General features: G+C 41.2%; 1 protein-coding gene across 1 annotated transcript; it reads left to right on the top strand.

Moving 5' to 3' along the window:
* Positions 1-1,660: 1,660 nt before the first annotated feature.
* LOC139364713 (ras-related protein Rab-5C-like) lies at positions 1,661-19,309 on the top strand. Its single transcript, XM_071101702.1, has 6 exons — positions 1,661-1,857; positions 14,286-14,650; positions 16,171-16,322; positions 16,481-16,603; positions 16,836-16,929; positions 17,790-19,309. Exons 2-6 carry the CDS (start codon positions 14,485-14,487, stop codon positions 17,912-17,914), a joined length of 660 nt encoding a protein of 219 aa, XP_070957803.1. The 5' UTR covers positions 1,661-1,857; positions 14,286-14,484; the 3' UTR covers positions 17,915-19,309.
* Positions 19,310-19,982: the final 673 nt, after the last annotated feature.

Raw genomic sequence — 19,982 nt, 5'->3', positions numbered from 1 at the left:
AAAGTAACGCTGAGCCCATCAACTCAACTCTCCCTTTTTGATTGCATCTCTTATGCTACTCGAGTTTACATCTGAGAAATGAATGATTGCTTGACAGTCTAAAACGTTCACTACACAGCAATCACGCTACATAATATCGACACTGATTGTACTTGATGTACTGTTTATTTAATTTGACTGTAAATACAGCATTGATATGGACCAGAGATTATGAAGACAAGCTGACTCAGCTTACAAAAATATTCAGCTTTGTGTTTATTATGTATTTCTTGTGAACTGAACTGAAAGTTAGGTACTACTAACCGGAGGGTATCTCTAGACATATCACATTGAGACCTGGCAGCCATGGAAACAGCAAACCCCACCCCTTTCCTTCATTATATTGTGTTTACATAGAAAGTATCATCACCTAATGAGCATTTTGACATGTGGTTTTAGGTGATTTCATTGTCTGTGAACACACTGTGGAGCTCAATCTACAAGCTGTCTGGACATTACAGCATACGACCAATGTTTGTGCTCATTATTTTAAGAAATTGTCTCTTGGCTAGCCTGCCAGAGGATTGCTGGCCAAAGAGGACCTATGGTTATTTGTGTTTTTCCCTCTTCTGCAATATGGCTATTCATAGCTCTGCATCTCTTTTTGCTCTTGTGTCTGGATCATTTTCTGACTTTTTCTATGCTGTATATTTGACTGTTTCTTTGGTAACAGAGACTGAAATAAGACGTGCAATGAGTTGAACAACGTGTGCTCTCTGAAAGAGTTGTAGTATATAATTTTGTTTGTTTGTAACTGATATTAGTTGTAAAATAAAGCTATTTAAGATACAAACAGAATATTAACATATATATATATATATATATATATATATATATATATATTTAAAACAGGGACTCTGAGAAATACAATTGCATCTGAAGTGAAAAATGAAATAACTTGAAAGGTTAAACTGAGCAGGTCACAGTAGTGGTGCGCAATTACATAAATATTGTTAGTCAATCACTCAACATCCAACAATATCTCTTTAGATAGACCAATGCCTTTAGATAAACCCGCCCTAAAATACGGGGGCTTCTGCATTTGATGCCCACAACATGCCCAAACACACGTTTGGGCCAATGAGTTTACTTTTATGAACAAAATGTAGATCTGAACTGATGTCAGGTGATGGCAAATGTCATGGTCTTTAGCGCCACCAGATGGTTATACATTTAAAGCAAACTTCTGTAAATATTTTATTAAATACATTTGAAAAACTATGGGACCGAATGTGAGTAGTTGATTGCCAGGGGTGTTTCTTTTGACCAAAAATATCAGCTCTGAAAAAGATCTGATTTTAAAATATCTGATGTGATTGGTTAAAATACAAATGAGTGTACAAAATATCAGAACTGGGCTGCTTGTGTAAACGCTAGTTGGATGTTTTTTTTTATATATCTTAAAAAAAATCTCGGATATGGTTTTTATATTGCGCTGGGGAATGCCACTGCTTGACACTCCTAAATTAGTCTCGTAAACCCGATCATAAGCCAAATCAGTAGCATTGATACATTGTGGGAGCCAACAAGTCTGTCTACGGAGACGACTCCTAAATAATCAGCCCTAACCAAATTTGTGTTCATTGATTTAGTAGACTACAGTTCCCAGGTTCCCAACGACACAATCAAAGGGAAGCCACACCTTCGGGAAGTGGGAGGATCCCGGAAAAAATGCTCTAAGCAGAAGTGAAGGCCGGGGCCTATGTGTTGAGCAGTCGTAGTGAGCTGTGATAGAGAGACAAGTCGTCAAAGTCGAAATTGTGGAAAGTGAGAGTATACGAAGAAACGGGAACGCATGTTTGACCTTTGCCTTTAACGGTAAGCTGTAAACTATACTGTTTTGGTTCAGATTTCCACTGTCAAATTTTGCTCAAGCAACCAGCCAGTAAACTAACGTTAGCTAGCTACCTAGCCAGAGATACGTCGCTAGCTAACGACTGTCAGATTGATATGTTAAATGGGACTGATTACTTGTCCAGATAGCTAATGAGGTAACTAGTTAGCAAACAATATCAAGCTTTGTTCATAATTTGACCAAATAGTTATTTATCTTTAGATGTTTGGTTTACCCCGTCTTTTCTTTGTGATGTCATCATAAACTTAGCCAAGTTAGTTAGCGTTAGCTAGCTTTCGTCAGTGTCGTCCTATTTTGTTTTTACTGGCAGTAACGTTAATTTACAGTAGACATATTTTTGTCGTTGTCTGCTCAGCTTACTAGCTACTCAACTTTAGCTCTTATTGACATAACAATTTAAAAAAATGATGGCTTTAAAAAGCTAGCTAGTTACTGTAACTTGGTGGGCTAGCTAGCTAAATTACAGATATGTCGTGTTAGATTTGTATTTATATTTCATACCTAGTTAGCCTTTAACTGACAGCTAACTAACTATATAGCGAGTAGATTTTCCTTTTGGTCCAATACATTTTATAAACCTTTCATATGTTGATTTCAAGCTTTCAACAGAGTATCTTAGCTCATTGCCATTGGTGTCAGCGGTGATGACCGATAGTATGAGGAAGTTTGAAACCCACCAACTTAATAGCGATTTATGGTTTCTGCCTGGTAATGAAAACGAATTACATTCCATCTTGCAGAAACCCACATGTCACCAGGTAATTTACGTTAAGGGTAGCCTAGTGGTTAGAGCGTTGGACTAGTAACCGGAAGGTTGTAAGTTCAAATCCCCGAGCTAGCAAGGTACAAATCTGTCGTTCTGCCCTTGAACAGGCAGTTAACCCACAGTTCCTAGGCCGTCATTGAAAAATAAGAATTTGTTCTTAACTGACTTGCCTAGTTAAATAAAGGTCAAATAAATAAAATAAAAATAATCGTTTACTTAGCTAGGTCTCAAAGCATATTTTGCATAATTGGAGTTCAAAGTCCATGGCTGTCTCTAATTAGGCTCATAATTTTTTATGCCATCAATGCTGAGTTATTGTTTTGGTCTGTACTTGGTGTGTCAATGGTGGTACAGGTAGGTCAGTTGTCTGATGTAGCCCTCATTGTGTGAGTCTGTCTGTGTCATGTTACTTTTGTATGAATGCATGCCTCCTTTTCTCTGGTGGAATGTGGTGTCCCTCATACCTTACTGTGTCTCATCAGTCCTGTACCCTTGTTCACTCCTTCACCTTTGCTGCAGGTCATCTATGGCAGGGGGGTGGGCACGGGAGTCCCCCAGAACTCAGTTCGGCTTTCTACTTACTCCTGAAAGTTGTAATAGTAGAATGTACAAGGTGCAACTATGGAATTGGGTAGTGCGTTGTCCGGTTTCCTCGTAATGTCAGTCATTGCATATCTTAGTGCAGAGTTTCCCAAACCCTGGGTGCACGTTTTTGCCTTTGCACTATACAGCTGATTTCAAATAACCAACTTGTCTTGAGATGTACCTTTTGTTACGCAAGTCATTTGTTAAATGGGGTGAGAAGGAGACTGAAGTGCCACATTAATGTAAGCTCTAGTGTAATTGAGTTTCTATCAGGAGTGAGACACTAAGACTTTGGGCAAGCAGAGTCAACCTCTGCATCATTCAAGACCGTTTCTTTGTAGGAAGCTGTTAAAGTTCACATTTTAAACATTGTTATGTAAATGCAGGCTGAAAAGTGGAATGGGTTTGTGTCTTTTGGGTAAACACCAGGGTAAATCCTCATTGGAAACTCATTGGTGTGTTATGGCTTAATAACAGGACTAGAGAATGGATTTTTAATAACTTGCCTCAGCTGCTGCCATGTTATGGTGTGGACCTTGTCCTTAGAGTGGTGACACATTTTGACACATGCAAACATTATAAAAGGCAATATTACTAGGTGGCATGAAATGTTTTTGATTTGGTGTTGTATGGCTAGTTAAGAACGTTTCTCTGATATTTCCAAATATTCCTGACAGAATGGCGAGTAAAATAACACATCTGCGTGAGACCCAACCCTTTTCAATGTTTAATCCCAAGTAAGCCTAATTGGTATGCGTTAGTGTGGTCAGAAAGGTTGTAATGCATTGGAGTCAATGGAGGAATGAATGAATCGGGTGTGTAGGAGGAGAAGCATGCCCATTCACAACGGGTCAGTCTGATTACTCCTCAAAAGACTGAAGATATACTGTAGGTGCGACTTTTTTCTATTACCCGAGCTGAAGAGTTCTATGTGCAGAGTGGGTTACTGGTCAGTTTGCTACCAGACTTGTTTGAGTCTTACAAGATCAATGTATGGCCCCTATTGATTAAACCACAATTTAGGCCTAAACAAATGGGAAATAATTTCTTTAAGTTTGAGTCATTAATCATTAAGTGTGTGCTTCCTTGCAGCCAGATGAGACACCCACTAACCCCACCCTGACCCTTTATCTCTGCAGCTGAGCCCCTGTCTGGGGTTCTTATCTCTCCCACTAGTCCCATGCTCAAACTGAATGGGGGGGTTGGGGTTTAGTCTAGTAGGCTTATGCAAAAACAGATGCTTTTTATCTCACTTAGGGTTGCAAAGCTACCGGTAATTTAAAAGTCAGATTCAGGTGACGGTTTTAAATTACCGGTAGCTTTGCAACCCTAAGTGAGATAAAAAGCATCTGTTTTTTGGTCATTTTTGGTCATAGATTACCTGGTAAGTTTGGTAATTTATACTTTAATTATACATATTAGTATTCATAAAAAAATATATTAAAAGATCTGTGTCCATATTGTCCACGAGATTCTAGTAGATGGACTATATGGTTCAATAGACACTTTTTTTGAGGAATTTTCTCGTCTTAATCAACAATGGCTTTATTTTCAATTAACTCTGAAACGGTTGTCTTTTTCCACAACTTGTTGGCTATATTTCCCTTTAACGTGGTAGGCCAAAATTATCGGAGTAGAGTGGAGTAGAATTGTATTGCACAGGCTTTTGCTTGGCTGTCATGTTTCACACACAGAGGGAGCCAGAAAGAGAAGGAAATTATTTCCCCCTTGCCTGCCCCCATTTGCTAGTGATGTGTATTCTGTTTGCATTCCCAGAGATTTAGGCTGTGTTTAGACAGGCAGCCCAATTCTGATATTTTTTTCACCCATTGGTCTTTTGACCAATCACATCAGATCTTTTCACATCAGATCATTTTTAGAGCTGATCTGATTGGTCAAAATACCAATGAGTGGAAAAAAAATAAAGGAATTTGGACTGCCTGTCTATACTCAGCCTTAGTCACCATTCCTTTCCTCTTCCAACTGACCCATCCCTTAGTCATTAGGCTATCGTTTCTCTTGCATACATATTGAAATTGTCCGCTGTGCTACTCGATTGGGGTGTCTCGCTTTCTCTTCTGTCGCTGGGTTTATCCTCCCTGACGGTTTCCCATGCAGGCCCAACCCTTTTATACTTCAGATGAAAGCCAAGCTAATACCGGGATGCAGACTGGTATGGCTGCTGCTAGCTCCACCCTCCCTCCCTGTTACATCTAATTCCTCTGGTCCCTCCGCCCTTGGAGTTCAGAGAACCTGTTGTCATGTCACCACTTATTCCTAGGTAACTGGTTAAATTAATTCTGCCTGCCTGACAGCTTGTTGCACCACTAATTCCATGGCATTGATGACGAATGCACATTGACACGGTCACACGCCGACACATCTGTGCCAGGAAATGGGCTAGCTGATGTTTCAACTGGAGTCTAGGAGTGGGAGTCTGTTTGAATTAGAGGTCGACCGATTATGATTTTTCAACGCCGATTTATTGGAGGACCAAAAAAGCCGATGCTGATTAATCGGCCAATTTAAAAAAAATGTTTTTATTTATTTGTAATAATGACAATTGCAACAATACTGAATGAACACTTATTTAAACTTAATATAATACATCAATAAAAATCAATTTAACCTCAAATAAATAATGAAACATGTTCAATTTGGTTTAAATAATGCAAAAACAAAGTGTTGGAGAAGAAAGTAAAACTGCAATATGTGCCATGTAAGAAAGCTAACGTTTAAGTTCCTTGCTCAGAACATGAGAACATATGAAAGCTGGTGGTTCCTTTTAACATGAGACTTCAATATTCCAAGGTAAGAGGTTTTAGGTTGTAGTTAATATAGAATTTATAGGACTATTTCTCTCTATACCATTTGTATTTCATATACCTTTGACTATTGGATGTTCTTATAGGCACTATAGTATTGCCAGTGTAACAGTATAGCTTCCATCCCTCTCCTGGCCCATACCTGGGCTCAAACCAGGAACACATCGATAACAGCCACATTCGAAGCAGCGTTACCCATCGCTCCACAAAAGCCGCGGCCCTTGCAGAGCAAGGGGAATAACTACTCCAAGTCTCAGAGCGAGTGACGTTTGAAACGCTATTAGCGCACACCCCGCTAACTAGCTAGCCATTTCACATCGGTTACACCAGCCATTAGGCTGATAGGCTTGAAGTCATAAACAGCGCTGTGCTTGCGAAGAGCTGCTGGTAAAACGCACTAAAATGTGGTTTGAATGAATGAGTGCTCTATCAAATTATAGACTTAATTATGACATAACACACAGAAATACAAGCCTTTTGTCATTAATATGGCTGAATCCGGAAACTATCATTTCGAAAACAAAACGTTTATTATTTCAGTGAAATACGGAACTGTTCGGTATTTTATCTAACGGGTGGCATCCCTAAGTCTAAATACTGCTGTTACATTGCACAACCTTCAATGTTATGTCATAATTATGTAAAATTCTGGCAAATTAGTTCACAATGAGCCAGGCTGCCCAAACTGTTGCATATACCCTGACTCTGCGTGCAATGAACGCAAGAGAAGTGACACAATTTCACCTGGTTAATATTGCCTGCTAACCTGGATTTCTTTTAGCTAAATATGCAAAAAGATTTACTTCTGTGTATTGATTTTAAGAAAGGCATGGATGTTTATGGTTAGGTACAGTCGTCCAACGATTGGGCTTTTTTTTTTCCGCAAATGCACTTTTGTTAAATCATCCCCCAGCGTTGCATCGATTATATGCAATGCAGGACACGCTAGATAAACGAGTAATATCATCAACCATGTGTAGTTAACTAGTGATTATGATTGATTGTTTTTTATAAGATAAGTTTAATGCTAGCTAGCAACTTACCTTGGCTTCTACTACATTTGCGTAACAAGCAGGCTCCTTGTGGAGTGCAATGAGAGAGAGGCAGGTGGTTATAGCATTGGACTAGTTAACGGTAAGGCAAGATTGGATCCCCCGAGCTGACAAGGTGAAAATCTGTCCATCTGCCCCCGAACAAGGCAGTTAACCCACCGTTCCTAGGCCGTCATTGAAAATAAGAATGTGTTCTTAACTGACTTGCCTAGTTAATTAAAGGTATAAAAATACATTTAACAAATCGGCGCCCAAAAATACCAATTTCCGATTGTTATGGAAACTTGAAATCGGCCCTAATTAATCGGTCGACCTCTAGTTTGAATTGTCCTTTGGGAACACAGCTCATAGGCCTATGGTGGTGTGTATTGTTAGCAGTGCTTACAATAGGTTGCCTAGTGGTTAGAGCGTTGGACTAGTAACCGAAAGGTTGCAAGATCAAATCCCAGAGCTGACAAGGTAAAAATAAATCTGTCGATCTGCCCCTGAACAAGGCAGTTAACCCACTGTTCCTAGGCCGTCAATGAAAATAAGAATTTGTTATTAACTGACTTGCCTGGTTAAATAAAGGTCAAATAAATAAATAAATATTCTAATCGGTTGTTTCATTCTGTCCAGTCCAGTAGCATCCGTTGCTCTTTCTGATCATCACCCATTTCACCCCTTGCTGATTACCATGAACAGCACGGGCCTAGGAGTTTTACGTAGCCTGATTCCAGATCTGTTTGTGTTTTTGCCTAATTCAATGTCATTGACAAGCCTTTCAGCAATGTTTGGTATGACAATTCCATAACGAGTTGACAAGAGAGCTGAAACTAACCGGCACCCAGGCTAAGTTGTACCTGACAGCAGAGCACAGTGGGACTGTGAGCTGTGACTGAAGCATACCTTTTAGGCCAGTTGTGGTCAATAATGGGGTTGGCTGTGAGGGCTCTGAGGTTAAGAGTAGGGCTGGGACGATACCAGGATATGTTTTCAATGTCAAAAATGAAAACACGAAGCAGATCTAACTCTTTGTTTCTTCAAAAACCTGCTGCATTTAAAATATTGTGTGCTATAGCTTGGAAAATAAATGTGACTCTGGATGACAACATAAGATGTTTGTTTCCAACATTATGGCTATTTTCCTCAAGTTAAATCCACTTTGTTTTGATTCGTTGCCACGATACTAACGAGTATTGCAATAGTGGTAGGGTCCTGGCACTAGTTCAGAGTAGTGTGGGGAATAGCAGATGGGGTTCATGGCTAAATATGAGAGTGGGTACTTCAAATGTTAGCTAACTTAAGGCCAGTTGGGTGGACCAGTCATTGTGTGTGTGTGAAATGTTTGGGATGTCAAGTATAAGAGGAAACCCACAAGGTGATGGTAAATAGAAACTGAAGTTACTGATAATTTCCCCCTCTCCCACACTCTTTTCCAGACTTACTAACATTCTGACAAAACTGACCATGTTGAATAACATGAATGTGTACGTTTTGTTATTCAATCATTTAATCCAAAGTGCTGGCGTGCGTAAACGTGCGTCTGCGTAGCCAGGCGCTAATAGAACTTGGTTCTATTTTAGACTCTTGGTGCACTGCAAGTCCCGCCTCTCCCAACTACCTCCCATCTAAAGTTGATTGCCAACCGCCATGTAAAAGATCCAGCAAAACAAAAAAGGACCATGTGTATTTCAGGTAAAATAACAACCCACCGTTTTATCTTCCAGGACCAATTACCTAGCAACAGCAAGCTAGCTAGCTAAATGTCCAATCATGTTTCATGTGTGTTTTTACCTGACCCCAAATTAATATAGTTGCTTTTGGTATTTGAACCTGCATGAAACACGTCTAGTGGGGATAGACAAAACCAACGTGCACACGCGGAGTCGGTTTGTCCATCATGAACGTGGCTTCTTCATTTGCTATATCTGTGCATGCGTTGTCTTGTATAGTGTTAAAATCTATCCCATGCATGCGAGTGAGAAACTGTTGCATCATGGGGGCAATGCATGCAATATCTGTATGTAGTTAATTGTGTGTGTGTGTGTTGCTACCAGTTCTCAGTGGCTGTGTTTTACTAAGTGCTTGGATATCAAGCTAGCAGCAAAGCCCACGGGAGGCTGTATGAATATTTCACCGTCTCTCCCTACCTTTCTCTCCATCCCTCTCGCCTACTCTCTCTTTGACCCAGCCTCTCTCCCCTTCATCTCTCTGACCCACTTCAGTGTGTAGAGGTCTCCAGAGCCCATTAAAGATGCCAGCAGAGAGCTGCTTAGAAGCAGGATGCTGCTCTGAGTGACTCTCAGAACAGGAGTGTGTGAGTGTTGGGCCAGCCACTGCAGCCCTCTAGCAATCAGTCAATCATATTACCAAGGATAATTTGTATTTTTTATTTTATTTAACTAGGCAAGTCAGTTAATGACGCTCTACCCTGGCCAAACCCGGACGACGCTGGGCCAATTGTGTGCCGTCCTGTTCACTATACTGTTCAATAACCATGTCCTAAACTCTTAGGCCTAAATCCACTGTTTTGGTTTATGATGGTGGATTGAACATGGGCTTTTGATGCTGCTCAGATTTTCAGTTATTTGTCCTCTGTGTTTATATTATATTGAGTGTTAACATCAGTGTTACTGACACTAATATACAATATGGCCTCACATATGACTAGCCTAGGTTAAATGTTCTTTCACTCTTATCCTGTTTGTTTCTGAAGCCCTTATCTCAGGCTGGGAATCACCCCAGCCTCCCTCCCCTCTTCTCCCAGTCCTTGGCTATGGAGCCTTGTCCTGGGGCAGTGAGGCATGCTGACCTCTTCATTTCCATAGTGTGTGTAGTAGACTATCAGGGTTGGAGAGCAGTCACACCTGTTGTTTTGCCTTAGAATGGTATACATACTGGTAAGGGTAAACGCGTTGTGTAAAAAGTGCCTCAACGTTTGACAGAAGTGACCTGTTTAGGCTAGCTTTTGTATTTATTTTTTTGTTAACTGACATGCCTAGTTAAATAAAAGGTTAAGAACAAATTCTTATTTACAATGACGGCCTACTCCGGGCCAAACTTGGACGACACTGGACCAATTGTGCGCCGCCTTATGGGACTTTACGGCCGGATGTGATGCAGCCTGGTTTCAAACAAGGAACTGCAGTGACTCGTCTTTTGTACTGAGATGCAGTTCCTTAGACCGCTGCGCCACTCGGGAGCTTAATTAGAAGAAATACCAGGATGTTTCTACGTTCTTCTCAGAAACACAAGGACATTGGGCTTAGTTCCACAGTCTTGGTCTATGTTGGCTTTGTTACAACTTCCTCTCGTTTGCACCTCGGCTTCATCATATTAGCACGTACATGTTGACCCACTGAACATGCAGCTGTTTCTCTCCACACTCACTGTGGTCTGTCTAGGAATCCCTCGGATGGTGTGTATGTGGCAGTAGTCTAGGCCTTTGGTGTGCTACCTTGCTGTACTGTCTGCTCTGTGCTGGGCTGACCCTCTCAGGCCAGTGTGTGGTACCCACACAGTGTGATCTTCTGTCACATGCAGAAGATTAGGGCCTTGCCTGGCCTGGGAAAGACTGAGTGCCAACAGCAACCCTACTCTGGCTGGCCTACCCCTCTCTCGCTCCTTAACCAGGACCCTATAAAATCCATGTTGTGGACGGAATCACGGAATCCAGAAAATAAAACAGAATTCAACAATATTAAAAATGTATTAATTTGCCCAAGTTAATCATAAGACATGAACTAAATGCATTGGTGATTTTGTATTTTCCTGCAACTTTCTGAAACTGTGTGTGCGCGCATATGTCTCCACTTTGAATGGCTGTGTAGCGAAGATGCTAATGATAAGTCTTCTGGTAGAGATGGCTTCCCCAAAAACATTGTCAATTAAATGTTATCTACGAAGTAGCCAATGCCTACCTGGGAGAATGATTTCATGATTATTTTATCAATCCAGTGCAGAGTATACAAAACAAATGGCCAATCACATGAGCACTACAGAAACGTTGCTAACCAAACAAGTCTCTTGCTGGTGCACACTTGCATTTAAAAAATGTCGATGTCTTTACGCATTGTTGTGCAATTTAAAATGTCCAATTTTTGTTACATTTTTTAATAGTAATAAAAAGACTGCAAAACGGAAACCTGTTTTTTTTTTTTTTAATTATTTTTTTATATATATATATAGTTTTTAAATTAAAAATGAAGAAAACGAGAATTGTGGGGGAAAAATCAACTGAATATGCCATGGGACCCTCATTGATTTGTTTTGTTTGAGTCACTCAGATGGTGTAAGAACACGGCATAAGCGATGGCAAAATGTGTAGAACTGTAGAAAATTTGCTTTTAAAATTGCAATTTATCACCCCCATGACTGTGTAGATTTCCCCCCCCCAGATATTACTCTCCCCCTCTAGTCAAGTGTGTTCTTTTAAATCTGCACTCACTGTTGAAAGACATGCCTATAGTATAAACCTATACACTGTAGTGTCATGTAGACCTATTTTGTGACGTTATTGTGATGTTTCACACTTAATTATGGATTTTAGCATTGTAGGCTAACCTAGGCTGGTTGTCCTAACAGTTCATGGCTTAGTGTAACGGGCCAACTCTGTCTGTGCTACTCTGTCCTTCTGCAATGTTCACTTCCTGCTTTGATAGTCATTCCGTGCCCTGTCCCTTTCACCAAGCAGAAGCTGACTGACCGTGTAAAGTATCACTATGGAAGATGTGTTTTTAAACTTTTTCTTACTGTAGTCATATTCCACAGTCAATGTAAAGAACAACACTTGGACTCTGAGTACACTGGCCCAACCATAAGATGACAATCTGCACGTCATCCTGTGACTAACGTGGACCTATCGACGTTAAGATGGATGTGTGCAGGCCCAAGGTGGATTGTAAACACAGAAACAGGAGTCCTTGGGGCAAGCAGCTCACAGACTATCAGTTCCTGTTCTGTATTTTCACTGTGGTCCTCAGCTCTGTGGTCTCTGAACACACACACACACACACACACACACACACACACACACACACACACACAGGTTGCATTGGGTTGGATGTGAACACAGTTGAACTCCGCTTTAGTCTAATGTGTCTAGACAGAGGTCTGGGGGGGTGGGGCGCGTCCCCCGTCCCCCCCTGATTTGGCATTCAAGCGTCATGATTGTGAATGTTCATGGTTAATTGTGGTCGTACTCATCATGAACCAATCTGTGTATCTAAATGTTGCTTTAGACAGGACCACAGGACATTTCCTTCACTGCTGTGTTTGACTGTTGAGTCTAAAGTAAATATAATTGAGAGAATAGGACAGGGCTTATCTCCCTGTCCAGCCCCATTCAAACAGACGTCCAGACCACAATGTGGGTTTCCAGTAGGCCAATCAGAAAATAACCTTCATTTAAACATTTGGACTGTTTTCTTGTCAAACCATGGCATTCAGAAGCACTGAGATGTTCCTCGACCAATAGTGTTTATCAGAACATTATTGATTTACAACCCTGAACTGGAGCAATTAGTCTGCTAGACATTAATTTGAGGCATTTCTTGGATTTAATGAGTAAGTGATGCACATTGGGTCCATTTTTAAAGGTTTGTTTGAACCTGAATAATAAGCCCAGTCAAAGGTTAAGATACAAAGGACTCAACACTGGAACATGAAAGTAGATTGGTTTATACCAGACACTTGCGGGAGTAGCTAACTTGGAAAGATTTGTTTTTCATTTATTTAACCTTTTTATTTAACTAGGCAAGTCAAATTATTATTTACAATGACTGCCTACCCCGGCCAAACCCTAACGACGCTGGGCCAATTGCGCGCCGACCTATGGGACTCCCAATTACGGCCGGTTGTGATACAGCCTGGAATTTGAAAATGTCTTGAATCAATAAGTATTCAACCCGTTTTTGTTATGGCAAACCTAAATAAGTTCTGGAGTAAACATTTGTTTAACAAGTCACAAGTTGCATGGATTCACTCTGGGTGCAATAAGTGTTTAACCTGATTTTTGAATGACTACCTCATCGCTGTACCCCACACACAATTATCTGTAAGGTCCCTTTCCAATGCTTTGCAAAAAAGGGAACCTATTGGTAGATGGGTAAAAATTGACTATCCCTTTGAGCATGGTGAAGTTATTAATTACACTTTGAATGGTGTATCAATACACCCAGTCACTAGTAAAATACAGGCGACCTTCCTAACTCGGTTGCCGGAGAGGAAGGAAACCGCTCTGGGATTTCACCATGAGGCCAATGGTAACTTTAAAACAGAGTATTTAATGGCTGTGATGGGAGACAACTGAAGATGGGTCAACAACATTGTAGTTACTCCACAATACTAACCTAAATGACAGAGTGAATAGACAGAAGCCTGTACAGAGTAAAAAATATTCCAAATCGTACATCCTGTTTGCAACAAGACACTAAAGTAACACTGCAAAAAATATGGCAAAGCATTTACTTTTTAATCTGAATACAAAATGTTATGTTTGGGGCAAATCCAATACAAGAGAGAGTACCACACTCCATATTTTCAAGCATAGTGGAGGCTACATCATGTTATGGGTATGCTTGTAATTGTTAAGATCCTCCAGTCCTTTCAGGATAAAAAATGGAGCTAAGCACAGGCAAAATCCTAGATGAAAAACTGGTTGTCTGCTGACCCTAGGAGATGAATTCATCAGAACAATAACCTAAAACACAAGTCCAAATCTACACTGGAGTTGCTTACCAAGAAGACAGTGAATGTTCTTGAGTTAAATCTACTTGAAAATGTATGGCAAGACACTTTAAAAATGTCTGTCTTGCAATGATCAACAACCAATTTAACAGAGCTTGAAGAATTTTGAAAAATAATAATGGGCAAATGTTGCACAACCAGGTGTGGAAAATTAAAAAGGGGCTTCTACAAAGTATTGACTCAGGGGTGTGAATACTTATGTAAATTAGATTTCATTTAATTTTCAATAAATGAGCAACATTTCTAAGCATGTTTTCACTTTGTCATTATGGGGTATTGTGTGTAGAAACTATTTAATCCATGTTGAATTCAGGCTGTAATACAACAAAAAAGGGGTATAAATACTTTCTGAAGGCACTCTAGTTTACTAAAGTTTTCCTGTCACACTGGCTGCCTACTAGTGATATTATTACTCAGTCGGTTCTTTCTTCCAGCTCCCACAGGTGAAGTCCCCTCTTCCTCCGGCCCCCTCACTTCCTGGCTTAGACTCGCCTGACCCAGCTTAGCCCACCCTCACCTGGCCCTGTCTCGGCTCCAGTCCCTGCTCAGCTTCAGAGCCCCAGTCCTCCGCCCAAGGCAGCCTCATCCTCCACCAAGAGCCTCTTACCCCGGTGAAGCTCTCTGCTCGGCAGCATGGCAGGTCGAGGAGGACCAGCACGGACCAACGGCGCGGCAGCCAGCAACAAGATCTGCCAGTTTAAGCTGGTGCTGCTGGGAGAGTCAGCGGTGGGCAAGTCCAGCTTGGTGCTGCGCTTCGTCAAGGGCCAGTTCCACGAGTACCAGGAGAGCACCATCGGAGGTGAGTAGGCACGCCGTTGGCATTGGGATTGTCATTCTTCTGACTATGTCTGTCATGCTTAGTGTTTTGTGTTGCTTTACAGATGTCCTCATGTTATAAAGATCAAATAGAATGTGTAGTGGACTGAAGGAAGACCACTTTGAATGCCTTGGTAACCGGGGCTGTGTTCCTGCTAGCTAGCAGCCCTTACCCTGGCTGTTGTCAAGGCCAGGTCAGGAGTAGACCTTGAGCTACAGAACCAGATCTTTCTTGGCAGCTGATCACCTGCCTCTTGCATGAGCAGCCAAGCCTCTGACTGACACTTAAATATGCCACAAGGAGTGGAAGGTCCTTACTCCCGGCCACAGAGAGCCTTCTAGAGAATGTTCAAACCAAAACTGAAAATAGGTAAATGTGAGAAAGAGGTACTTGTCATCTGCCTAATAAGGTATGTATTGACTTGCTAGTCGGAGTGGAGCAGCGAGAAGGGGGTCTCTCCCTGTGGGCTCTTAAAACAGGAAGGAAGTCGGTCAACAATGGGATTTCCTGTCCTGGAACTGCTCTAATATCTACCCATCTGGAAGCCAATACTTGATGGCTCAAGTTTCTGGTTTTAACATTCAAAGATTTCCACTGCAAAAGTTGGATAATGACTAATGAGTAACTATTTATTTTCAGCTTCACCTAGTGTTTCAAACCTACACACGGGTGTTGGGAATTTCCATGATGTTTTAGTGGTTTACTAGCTAGATTGCTTTCTTCATGATTTATGCATTACCCTTCCTATAAATAAATAAAGTAGAGTCGCAGCAACAGCAGGGTGAGGCTGGAGAGGCAGGATGCTTGGTGCTTACACTAGCCAAAGCCTTAGGACGAGTCAGCATTTTAAAAACATTTTAAAACCGGTTGTCAGCTGTCTGGTCAAAGGTCACCGAGCTTTTAGTATGGAGCAGGCTTCCTCTATGAGTGCTGCTGTACATTTCCCTCAGCCATGTGACACAACGGGCTGAATTAGCATTCTCTTTGTGTTCCATGGATTAGCCAATAGACAGCCACATGTTTTGTTCTCTTCGTCACTTTTTTTACTCTCACTACATTTCTCGCAGTAACCTTTTACCCGGTGCTTAGTGCTCTGCGATTCGATCTTGTTTATTTACATAATTGTCCCTTCCTCCTCTCTCTAACGTTGGAAGGCTCCCAATTCTCCTCAGCGCTGGCTTTGTAGCTTCACGAGTTCTCATTAAGCCACTGTTCATGTTTCCTCTTAACTGTCTCATGGCCTTGGCTGTTGGGGGTTATGTTTGCCTTGTGCTAGTTTAACTCGGCCCTGTCAAATAGTGTCCTAGGGGGTATAGTTGTCCCTATCTAAGGAAGAAAACAGAATACCTGTCCTGTGCAGATACTAAGTATTACTCCACTGTGAGGAAATGCACAGGCAAAGTAAAATGTACACTTATTTTCTATGTGTAGGGCATTTTCAGACTTCAAAATAAAAATAGACCCTGAAACTAAGTCTATGATTTGTCTCTACACCCATCCAGCTGCCTTCCTCACACAGACTGTCTGCTTGGATGACACAACAGTTAAGTTTGAGATCTGGGACACTGCAGGGCAGGAACGGTATCACAGCCTGGCCCCTATGTACTACAGAGGAGCGCAAGCTGCCATCGTGGTCTATGACATCACCAACACAGTGAGTGACAGCTCTCGTAACTCACACTTCTGTAGATGTATAAATAGAGCTCTTGTGTGAAAAACAAACATCCATTGTGTAATCTGCCTTTGTCATGTATTTCATCATATCACAAATGTTTTTATGATGTTAAGAAAGTTTTTTTTTTTCCTGTGCAGGATACATTCACACGTGCAAAGAACTGGGTGAAGGAGCTCCAACGACAAGCCAGCCCTAATATCGTTATTGCACTGGCAGGGAACAAAGCTGACCTGGCCAACAAAAGAGCTGTGGACTTCCAGGTACTCAGGAACTCCTAACAATTAGATGCTGCTCCCACTGGACTATTAGTGGAACATGTCGATGATACGTTTGTTTAAACAGGAGAATGTCCTAGAAATGTCATTTTTATAGTTTCTGTTGATATTCAAGAATGCTCACGAACTCTCAAAGCGTATGGGTTATTACTGATTGTATCGACATGTTTGTGATGGAGCTCTAAAGATCTCTGTCCTCCCTTTGTTTTTTGTGTAGGAAGCACAAGCGTACGCAGATGACAACAGTTTGCTCTTCATGGAGACTTCAGCCAAGACGGCCATGAACGTCAATGAGATCTTTATGGCCATAGGTACGTGTACCACAATATTATATGTGCATTTATAAAACTGGGTGATTCGAGCCCTGAATCCTGATTGGCTGACAACTGTGGTATATCAGACCGTATACCACAGGTATGACGAAACATTTATTTTTACTGCTCTGATTACGTTGGTAACCAGTTTATATTAGCAATATGGCACCTTAGGGGTTTGTGGTATATGGCCAATATACCACGGCTGAGCGCTGTATCCAGGGCATTGTGCCTAAGAAAAGCACTTAGCTATGGTATGTTGGCCATATACCACAACCCCTGGTGCCTTATTGCTTAATTAGAAACACTTTCCTAATTTTTAGTTGCACCCATCCTTTTGCCCTCAGAACAGCCTCAATTCATTGGGGGCATTGACTCTACAAGGTGTCGAAAGCGTTTCACATGGATGCTGGCCCATGTTGACTCCAATGCTTTCCACAGTTGTGTCAAGTTGGCTGGATGTCCTTTGGGTGGTGGACATTGTTGATACACACGGGAAAATGTTGAGCGTGAGAAACCCAGCAGCGTTGCAGTTCTTTACACAAACCGGTGCGCCTGGCACCTACTACCATACTCCGTTCAAAGGAACTTCAATCTTTTGTCTTGCTCATTCACCCTCTGAATGGCACACACAATCCATGTCAACTGTCTCAAGGCTTAAAGATACTTCTTTAACCGGTCTCTCCGGATTTAACAATTGACATCAATAAGGCATCCTAGCTTTCACCTGGATTCACCTGGTCAGTCTGTCATGGAAAGAATGTTTTGTATACTCGGTGTACATTTCTTCCCAGAACAAATGAAATATGTAGAAACCATAAAGGCTTCCTACTTTTCTATCTGTCCTTCTCCTGTAGCCAAGAAGCTTCCTAAGAACGAGCCAGCGGGTGGAGCCGGTGGCCGGGCCGGTGGTCGGGCAGGAGTGGACCTGCAGGAAGCCGCCCCACAGGCTGGTGGAAGCAAGTGCTGTGGTGGGAACTAACCAACTGGACCGACACACCAACCAACCTGCAGTATCAACCAACTGATTAGACCAGCTGACAAACACATCCCACGGTCAAACCAACTGACGGTCTGACCAACCACCATGCACCGATCAACTGATAAGCAAACCAGCTCACAGGCCAATCAGCTGTCAACACACAACTCCAAGGTTCCAATGATCAGACAAATGACACAATTATGACCAACATGACGACCTACAACTGTTTTAACTTGCCCGAGGACATAACAACCCATTATCTCCAACCAACCAAACGATGGACATCTGACATCACCCAGGCAAAAAACAACAACCCACTTAGGGAGGGGGGGAAAAGATCAATCCTTACCAATCGCACTTAACAGAGCACTGTCATTTTTTTGTTTCACTGTATTTCTGTAAGAAGAAAATCAAACTCAACTGGGAGGAATAATGAACAGGCTCTTTGGCCCTCTCCTTTCTCTCTCTCATCTTTCTTTACCATAATGCTACAGTATTTCAACGTATGTCTTCTGTCACTTCTAACCCTATTTTAGTTTGGGGGTGGGTGAATGTAGCAATTCTCATGATTTCATTTTTCCTTGTTCCCGATCGTCACCCTTGGGCAAGAGAAGGGAGAGGTGTTCAACCCCAAAAAAAGGAGTTAGGAGAACAGTTGTTTCCTTCCAGATATAGCAGTTGTGTAGATGAACTGAACTATTACATTGTTATTATTATTGTTGACTTATTTTTGGCACACGTTAAACAGTATGATTTCAAAGACTAGACCGCCTAAGGTTTTCCAATCATTAATCTATGATATCCAACCATATGCATAGTGCATTAACATCAGTCACCAATAAGTCGTTTTTTAGCATTAATGTAATGTTTTTGAATCATTCATATACAATGACGAAAAGGATGAAGCAAGAGTTGTTTTCCTGACCAAAAATCACAATTGTTTATTGAAAACATGTTGCTATTATTTGTATAATTATTTTCTTCAAACATGTAACCAATCAGTAGTTACTGTCAATACAATACCTTCCCAATCTCAACATGATGCTTTGTCATCCTCAATTATTTTTGTCATGTAAAGATGTATTTTGTATTTTGTGTACAATTCTTTTGTTTTCTGAAGAGTCTCTGGTATTGGGTGCACTGCTTCTTTCACCTCTTGTGATTTCAAACGTTCTCTTCAGTTTCTTCCACTTCTGATTTTCACTTTTTTTTTTTTTTGTTACTTTTTCCTATCGGGGCGGGATTCCTCTGACCAGTCCGCGTCTGTTATGACATCAACGACTAGCACAACCGTACCTGCAGCTGTCACTGCTGTGAGATGGGGGCCAGGGGGAAAACAAAGCAAAACAACAAATTGTCATTTTACCAATAAATAAGAGGGAAGGTATCTCATTGTCTGCCTGTCTTCTCATTTGTTGTGTGACAATGGGTATTTGAGTAGATTTTTTTCACTGTTAGATTTCACCTAACAGCTATTCGTATCTCTACCAACATGTTGAGCGTATAGTAGTTTCCAGTCATTCCAACCTTTGTTCTCTAATTCTCGATCTTGCTTAAGATCTGCTCAATAGATCAAGATCTGCTCAAAAGAAGCCAGCTGAGCTCAGTGAGTCTAACACTGGTCTGACTGAATTCCTCACATTCCTGCTCCCCCCCATCCCATCCCTTCCCAGTGGATTTAGTTGGCCAAAACCCCTTTGCTCTCTCTGATTTAACAGTAATAGTTGGGGCAGATTCTATTTTCCCATACTAATTGTAAACAGCTGTTGCCCCAAAGCTGAAACCTTTAATTTCAAAAAGCAAAGGGATAAATACACTAAGTTATTTCGATTATTTATCCTACATGTTACATAAGAACCTCTCACAACAGTCCTCAGTCCTCTACTGACCTCTACTGGATCGTTCAAGTTGGATTTATACTCAATGTTGCTCAATAAATAGTGTACCTAATTCAACAGTGTAACAACGTATTTTTCTATATAAATGCATTTCTATGTTTTTATTGCAAACTTTGACTACTCCGGCTACTTTCAATACATTAGGCAAACTGCAGGTGCCATAGACTACA

The sequence above is a fragment of the Oncorhynchus clarkii genome, chromosome 13 (assembly GCF_045791955.1).
Source record: "Oncorhynchus clarkii lewisi isolate Uvic-CL-2024 chromosome 13, UVic_Ocla_1.0, whole genome shotgun sequence".
In the NCBI taxonomy this organism is placed as follows: domain Eukaryota; kingdom Metazoa; phylum Chordata; class Actinopteri; order Salmoniformes; family Salmonidae; genus Oncorhynchus; species Oncorhynchus clarkii.
Note: the sequence above shows the minus strand (reverse complement) of the source record. Positions and strands in the feature narration are given on the sequence as shown.

Excerpts from the sequence above, each read along its gene's own strand:
- LOC139364713 (XM_071101702.1), top strand. The coding sequence starts at position 14,485 with ATGGCAGGTCGAGGAGGACCAGCACGGACCAACGGCGCGGCAGCCAGC. Across the intron at positions 14,651-16,170 it reads CCAGGAGAGCACCATCGGAG|CTGCCTTCCTCACACAGACT; the intron begins GTGAGTAGGCAC and ends ACACCCATCCAG. Across the intron at positions 16,323-16,480 it reads TCTATGACATCACCAACACA|GATACATTCACACGTGCAAA; the intron begins GTGAGTGACAGC and ends TTTCCTGTGCAG.